General features: G+C 45.7%; 1 protein-coding gene across 2 annotated transcripts; it reads left to right on the forward strand.

The window, feature by feature from the left end:
- The first annotated feature begins 256 nt into the window (after positions 1-256).
- On the forward strand, positions 257-7,828 carry LOC137880215 (myb/SANT-like DNA-binding domain-containing protein 2). Of its 2 annotated transcripts, none has more exons than XM_068721430.1 (4): positions 257-695; positions 3,265-3,520; positions 3,686-3,749; positions 4,626-7,828. In XM_068721430.1, the coding sequence occupies exons 1-4, from the start codon at positions 264-266 to the stop codon at positions 5,536-5,538; spliced, it is 1,665 nt and encodes a 554-aa protein (XP_068577531.1). In that variant the 5' UTR covers positions 257-263; the 3' UTR covers positions 5,539-7,828. The 2 variants fall into 2 exon arrangements, with proteins under 2 accessions (XP_068577531.1, XP_068577532.1); XM_068721431.1 differs by having other exon boundaries at positions 3,689-3,749.
- Positions 7,829-8,392: the final 564 nt, after the last annotated feature.

Here is an 8,392-nt window from a genome sequence, read left to right on the forward strand (position 1 = left end):
AGGAGGCAGAGGAGAGACATCCTCTGATGCGGTCATACATTCATAACCACGCCCCGTCACTGTGTCGCGGTTAGGGCGCGAAGATGACTTGGTCGAGACGAGAGACGTCGGTTGTTTGTTTGTTTATTTGTTTGTTCTCAGAGTCTAACAGGATCCTCCTTTGCGACTCCCCCCGAGGATCCACCCCGTGTTTTCCTCCATGCCTCCCAGCGTACAGCCCCGAACGTCACCCTCCCTCCCCCTCCCCTAGCAACAGAGGCAACATGGCGGCGTCCAGTACAGCGGAGCATTCTCCAGAGATATCGACGCCGTTAAAGATACCGAAAACCGAGGTGCCATCCCCCGAGTCGGATGATTTGAGTGACAGTAATCAATACCACTCCAACCCCTCGACGCCTAACCGCTTCTCGCCTCTGAACGTGGGCTCGGGGACCGCGGGCCGGACGGCGGCCTCATCCTCCTCCAACAGCTTCACGGCTTGCCGGGGGATGTCGTGGACCCCGTCCGAGACAAACGCCCTCATCGCGGTGTGGGGCAACGAGAGGCTGACGGAGGCGCGGATGCAGCAGCTGGAGGTCGCGGGCACCGTGTTCTCCGGTAAGGCCCCCGGGCCCGCCATGTACGAGCGGGTGTCCAGAGCCCTGTCGGAGCTGGGATACGAGAGGACCCCGTCCCAGTGCAGGGAGAGGATGAAGGTAAACGAGGAGGCTGTCCACCCTCCTTCCTCCATCCTCAGACAGGACCGTCACAGGTCGTTCACCTGACATGCTGTCATGACGCGTTTTAAGTACACAGCACACTACCTAGAGGCCAGCATGTAAAGTACTGTGACACCTCAATGGATTTCTATTTTTATTTAGTTAAGTTATTTCATTGTGATGATCCCCAAATTAACATCATCGTTGACATTCTTTTTATTTACGACCACATTGCTCTATCAGGGTGAAATCATTCACTCGTTCACTGTGTCACCTTCTCTGCATGTCACCAGAAGGAACAGACATTTGTTGTGTACACATTCCATATATTCCATATATTCCATGCATTCCGCCATCATTGCCTTGTGTCTTTTCCTTTTCAGCATTACTGTATTTTAAATATCAAAATTTGAATACCAACAGGTGGACAAAAATGAGCAGTAACAAAACGATCATTACATTACGATAGAACAGAGGACATACGACAGGAGGACAGAGGACAGGAGGACAGAGGACAGGAGGACAGAGGATAGGACGACAGAAGACAGGAGGACAGAGGACAGGAGGACAGAGGATAGGAGGACAGAAGACAGGAGAACAGAGGATAGGAGGACAGAAGACAGAGGATAGGACGACAGAAGACAGATAGGAGGACAGAAGACAGGAGGACAGAGGATAGGAGGACAGAAGACAGAGGATAGGAGGACAGGAGGATAGAAGACTGGAGAACAGAGGATAGGAGGACAGAAGACAAGACAGAAGATAGGAGGACAGAGGATAGAGGACAGAAGGATAGAAGACAGGAGAACAGAGGATAGAAGGACAGATGACAGAGGATAGGAGGACAGAAGACAGGAGGACAGAAGACAAGAGGACAGAAGACAGGAGGACAGATGATAGGAGGACAGAAGACAGGAGGACAGAGGATAGGAGGAAAGAGGGTAGGGGGACAGGATGACAGGATAGGAGGATAGAGGATAGGAGGACAGGAGGAAAGAGGGTAGGAGGACAGGGGGACAGAGGACAGGAGGAATGACTGATACTGTCTAATGTCTGTGTTCTTTATTCCTCATAAACTTCACTCAGAAATGTAATTTATTTTATTTACATTTGACTTTGATGTTGTAAACAATATTTAGATATATCTAAATTATTAATAACTTCTAATACTGTTCTGAATTTATTTGTTTTTAAAATGATGTATACCTTTTAAAAACATTTATTTTGTAGAAGAACCAGGTGTTGATCAGAGTAGCCCCTAGTTGTACTAAAACCTCTTTACCTGAAGGCCACCGTAGTTCTCTGTACCTGGAGAGTGAGGGATGAGCTGAACCACATAAACCACTAGATGCCACTAAAACTCACACACTGTCCCTTTAAATTTGAATTCCAACAGGTTGCCAAAAATTTGAGGCAACAAAACGATCATTACGTCTTGCAGGAGATCAGGTTTTCTCATCTAAAGCCACATACTGAGCCCAGACGCCACGCCTCACCCTACAGTGAGGAGCTGCTGCTCCACCGAGGGCAGCTCCCGTTAAAGTGGCGCTGCAGCTGTGTGCAGAGTACATTATGTTTATCTATCAGTAGAGCAAAGAGTTCAGACACACGTGAGACCACAGGCCGCTCCCTGTTCTGCTTTTCCAAAACAGGAGTGAGTCCTAAAATCCAGGAAATGAGTCAGCAATTTTACACGTTGTATTCCATCATCTCAGAGTCCATGTGTTTGTTGTTAGGCGTCTGAAACAGGTGTGTTGTTAAAAGAAGCTTTTTCCAATCTAATGGGAACACTTCTGTTGACTTCTTGCGGAGGGAACACAGTCTGTGTGTAAGAAGTGGAGGTAGTCATCGTGACGTCACCCATTGGTTTGTGGACGACCGTTTTGAAGCCTCAAGTTTGGTGATTTTGCTGTCACCATCTTGTTTTTTTCACAACCAATGAACAGAAGTTACCATATTTAGAATGTGGAGGAGTGACGTAGAGACGTTGTATACGGCTGTAGGAGTGGCAGCAACCTGTCAATCACTGTGTAGCCCTGCCCTAAAGCATCCCCTGCTTTATGGTCTGTTTGACTCTAAATGGACCATAATGTACTAAATGAACATCATGCTGTATTGAAGAAGACTTGAAACTAGAGATTGAGACCATAAACTCATGTTTACAATGTTTACTGAGGTAATAAATCAAGAGAGAAGTTGAGTCATTTTCTCATAGACTTCTATACAACCAGAGGAGTCGCCCCCTGGTGGACACTAGAGAGAATGCAGCTTTGAGACATGAAGCTTTGGCTTCACTCGGCAGAACTGGAGGTTGTGGAGGAACCGTTGAGATGCTAACTTCCTGGTTTGCCTAAATACATCATCCCTGCAGCACTCTGTTGAGTCAACCATGTTTGCTAACCACAAATAGCATTGTCATCATTTCTAAAAAATGCCTCCCACTGCCTTCACATTAAAATGTATTTACTGTGCAGCGATATCTCTGCTCCGTGTGAGTCACTACTCTGTAGAACTGTCCCAACACACAGCTGAGTCGGCCCTCTATTTATCCCACCACCACATTCAGACGCTGCGGCGCTGCTACAGCCGCGTGAAGGAGCACGGCATCGGCAAAAGGAAGAGCAGCTACACCATAGAGCAGCTGGAGAAGGTGTTCGGCCAGGGAGGCTGGGACTCCCAGAGCTGTGCTCCGGTGCTGATCAACAGCAGCGGGCTGTATCAGGAGATGGAGTCTGACGGCAGCACCCTGGAAGACTTCTCCCAGGAGGACTGGTGCAACCAGGTGCTGGACTCGGCCTTCCAGGAGGGGGACATGGAGACTGGTGAGTGTGTTAGCAAGGAGTGGGCAGATAGCAATGAAAGACACGGAAATATTGGGTTTAAGCTCGTGTGTGTGTGTGTGTGTGTGTGTGTGTGTGTGTGTGTGTGTGTGTGTGTGTGTGTGTGTGTGTGTGTGTGTGTGTGTGTGTGTGTGTTTTTCTCTCTAGAAGAAATCCAGCTGCCTAAAAACCGAGCTCTGCAGATTCAAATAGAGCTGTCAGAACAGATCCAGTAAGTCCACTTTAACAAAGTTAACTGAACATGTCTGATATAAAGCTGTGAGCTGTAAGTTGTGAATCATTGCAAAGACAACTCTGTAATGTGTCCCAGTCAGTTCTCAGTCTGCCAGTTGACACAGGTCAGGACCCACTGTCCCAAAGCTAGTTAGGTACAGATCAGGATGATTTGAGTCCAATAGAACGAAGATGAACTCAGCTTAAAGATACTCACAAAAATGGGTTGTATTTTAGTCGTTTTCAGATCTGTTATAATTGCTGGTCACTTACTACCATTACTACCTTATTATAATTATCATAGTTGTAATACATTCTAATCTATAAAGTCTTTTTCTTATGTTAGTAACTTACATTCACATTATACTGCTTAATAACAGTGATTATAATGTGTTATGAAAAGATAATGATGTGATACAACTATGGGAATTCTATATCCTTAAAAAAACATTGTCAGTAAGTGACCAACAATTATGAAATATTATGATACTTGACCTCATAATTTGTTATAAAATCCTTTATTATGTGTTAAGACTACTGTAATAAAGCATTATGAATATTTATAAGTGCTTATTACTATAATGATACAGTGCTATAAGCAGATCATAATGCATTATAAGTGATGTAATGGGCCTCTAGAAGTTAAATCCTACTCAAAAGGGCTTTAAGGAATCTCCACGTCACCTCTCGGCATTCTCTTGTGGTACATTTGTCCTTTAGCCCTGTTGACGGTGTCACAGGCCATTGCATGGTTCATAGAGGCTAACAAGGTGCTGTTAATTAGTCTGACAGCTCTCGGCTTCTTTATCACTTTTCACAAAGGAAGTAGTGTTGTTTTGCTGCGTCATGACTCTGTACCCTGGGTTCTCTGCAGAAAAAGGGAGACGATACAGACTGTGATGCGCATCCTGGAGTCGGTGCAGCTGAAGTGGGAGCACTTCCAGACATGGACGGAGTTCTCGCGGCTGCACCTGTCCAACAAGCTGGCCATCTTCGGTGTGGGCTACAACACGCGCTGGCGCGAGGACGTGCGGTACCACTATGCTGAAATCAGCTCGCAGGTGCCGCTGGGCAAGAGGCTCCGCGAGTACTTCAACCCAGAGAAGCCTGAGGGCCGCGTCGTCATGACCAGGGTCCAGAAGATGAACTGGAAGAACGTCTACTACAAGTTCCTGGACATCACCATCAGCGAGGCGCGCTGCCTGGAGCTGCACATGGAGGTGGACTGGATCCCCGTGTCCCAGTCCAGGGCGGCAGGCTGCGGCAAGGGCACATCCCACTACCTTCTTCCCGGGGACATCCCCAAGGCGTACGGACTCTACGCCATCGGCTACGAGGCGGCGGCGCCCTTTCACAACGCCGCGCACACCTTTCCCCAGGGCGACGGCGAAGACCGCAGCTCGCCTCGGCGCGAGTCGGAGAACGGAGCGCAGAGTCAGGCCGACGAAGAAGGTCCGGAGAGGTGGGACAGGACTAGGGGTGAAGTCACCTACTGCTACCTGGGCATAGCGGAGGAGAGGACCATACAGCAGAGTCTCTTCCAGCACTTCCAGGGCTCCGGCAAACACTACGCCCACGGCGAACCCTCCGGCGTGACGCGCTTCCTGCAGGAGAACTGCCGCGGCGCCGCCAACCAGAACGGGGCAGAGGACTCGTTCCAGCGCTTTGCCATTTACATCAAATTCATCGAGGTGGAGCTGGACTTCCTCTCGGCGGGCTCCCTGCTGGAGTGCCTGGAGACGGCCGTCGGCTGTCCCTTGAAATACAACAACAAAGAAACGTCGTAACAACACTCGGCGTTTCGCACTTTCTATCGACTAAAGATACGATTAGCAAAGCGCTCCAGCCAGCGAGGCAACATGAAACGTGATCCTGTCTGTTTCCGCGCATGGATGTGTGCCGGAGTCTTTTGCAGCCTATTGAACTGATTTCTCATCAGACCCTCATTAAAGAGTGACGGTAAAGCGGATTTATTGTGCGGCGATGTGGGAATGCTAACTTAAGTATTACAGAGCTGCAACATCCAAGAAGTATGTACTTATTATTTAAGGCTTATGTGCACTACAAAGGTTTCTGCTGCTTGTTTAGTGTAGATAAGTATTGCCTCATCAGGGAGCGTGGGGTCGGCTAGATGACTACTGCAGCATGCATCCGTCTACCTCAGTAGGATGTAGCGAACAAGGCAGCGAGGGGACCACGGTCTGGATTTAGTCTAAAGTCTGCCTTTACTGTGACTGTTGAGCTCCGGACCTGAACTCAGAGAAGCATGGAAGAGTAGCGTGCTGGTTTATGCCTTATGTTTTTGCACGTGTTACCGGGCTGCAGCTGGGGATGCTTCCATGCAGGTTAGGTGGTACCTGGGAACACTTCACTCTCCATTTCAATTCAGCACACTAAACCACACGTGCCACCTGATGCCGGCCCGTAATGGCGGCTCTGTGCAGCCAGTAAGTAAAACGGCAAGTGTGCCGATGGCGCTGTAAATAATGCAGATTAATGGAAACCTTTCTCACGCTGCTTACCATTTATTATCTGTGGAGATGTTCTGATACCTGAACTTGCGTATCAACCGATACAGGGTATCAATCCGATACCAGAGCTTTGCAAACAAAAAGATACATATATAGTGATATGATGCTGTCATTGATGTATGGCCTGGCTCAGGTTAATCCTTTTCTAAAACATCAACCAATACACACAGAGAAGGACAGCCGCTGTCTTTTATTATCATAACTGAAAAATAATTTAAATAAATACATCGAAGAAATAAATGACAATTCCTTAAATAAATTGTTAAAGTGCAGCCGCGATAGTACGGTAACAGTAGTAAACACTTGTTTCTTTCAAGGTGATTGATAAGATCACGTGATCACGTACCGGCCGATACCCTCCAACATTGGGCTCTGTGGAGATCCAATGAAGCCTCATCACAGCGTACTGTACACCTGCTGCTGCGTGCTTTACCTTCTCACTGTCTTTCACCCTCTCGTGCACTGTCACATGACTAGGTCGGTGGTATTCAGAGTAGATGCTCTGGAATAGTGTTGTTTGTGCCATGGTATCAGCTAAAAGAGAGAAATCACTGATATCAAGCCACTGTGTGTTAGAGGTGTGAATCTCACTCACTGTTACATTTTGATCCACCTGTCAGAGATTCGCTGCATCGCATCCTCAACATTCAGAACTACTGCTCACGGCTACTTCTTCAGCAGTTAATACAAGCAGTCAGATAGATCTGAACTCGGTTTTAATTTAGAAACTACAACAGTCTAATGAAAGAACAAGCATCCGTGTAAAGATTACAAAAACTGAGCATTGATCCCTCTGCAGACCGCTGCAGGTGTGTAATGTACAGTCATAAGGACTTCACATAGCAGCTCTAAGACGGCACTGAATGCCTCTGAAGTTTTACACCGCGTCAATTAGCCTAGCGGCTAGCTGCTTTCCTTACTCATAGCTCTTATTTTACTTGGTGAACAGAACAACATCGTGTTTGAACTGCAGCTTGCGAGCACATTTTATGAAGCCCAACATTGTTGAACAGCTAATAATCGTTGCGAGAGAAGTGTGTGAACACCGTCTCTGTGCAAAGCTCTGCCCGGCGGAGGGAGAGAGAGAGAAAGTAGTGCAGCAGGAAATGACAGCAAAACGCAGGACCGACTCACACTGAGCTGAAACCAAACAAAACGTTCCGTCACTGCATCGATGCAGAATGGCCTCAGAGTGGACAAGTCTCCTCCGCTCTGTGATGTGTATTGGTGGCCAGATCTTTGGAGCGTCTCTAGCTGCAGCGCTGGGGTTGTGGGTATCAGGAGACCAACACACACACACTCCTCTCATGGGGGTACACCGGGCCTGGAGCACTGAGCTACTTCTAGTTGGGTTCAGACATTAGTCCGGAGGGGTGGACCTGTAACTCTACTTTATGAATATGATTCCTGAGGTTATGTGCAATGTGCCAGGAGAGGACTAGTGTAGAGAAGAATCAAAAAAGGGAGAAGTCCATATTGAATCTATGTATATGAAATCTACCTTAAATATCTATAATGTGTGTGTGTGTGTGTGTGTGTGTGTGTGTGTGTGTGTATATATATATATATATATACATATATATATATATATATATATACATATATATATATATATATACACGTGTATATATATATATATATATATACATATATATATATATATATATATATATATATATATACATATATATATATATATATATATATATATATACATACATATATATATATATATACATATACGTGTATATATATATATATATATATATATATATATATATATATATAGACATATATATATACGTGTATATATATATATATATATATGTATATATACGTGTATATATATATATATATATATATATATATAATTTAAAAATATCGATGTTCTTGAGCATTCCGGCTTTTGCAAACTTGCAATGTTTATTTGTTTGGGTATATGAAGATGAATATGATATTTTCTATTTTATTGGTTGACACCACGTCTTGTATGCGATTGTTTTGAAGTCTTGTATGTTTACATGTTTGAAGAAACAATAAATGGAGCGCTCACTGTCATCTGACACACGGTGAAGAGGAGCTGCAGAGTGTTTGTTTGAGCTCATTAGAA

Source organism: Cebidichthys violaceus, unplaced genomic scaffold (genome assembly GCF_023349555.1).
Source record: "Cebidichthys violaceus isolate CVI_PGR_0920_01 unplaced genomic scaffold, fCebVio1.0.p SCAF_27, whole genome shotgun sequence".
Taxonomy (NCBI): Eukaryota; Metazoa; Chordata; class Actinopteri; order Perciformes; family Stichaeidae; genus Cebidichthys; species Cebidichthys violaceus.

Excerpts from the sequence above, each read along its gene's own strand:
- LOC137880215 (XM_068721430.1), top strand. The coding sequence starts at position 264 with ATGGCGGCGTCCAGTACAGCGGAGCATTCTCCAGAGATATCGACGCCG. Across the intron at positions 3,521-3,685 it reads GGAGGGGGACATGGAGACTG|AAGAAATCCAGCTGCCTAAA; the intron begins GTGAGTGTGTTA and ends TTTTCTCTCTAG. Across the intron at positions 3,750-4,625 it reads GAGCTGTCAGAACAGATCCA|AAAAAGGGAGACGATACAGA; the intron begins GTAAGTCCACTT and ends GGTTCTCTGCAG.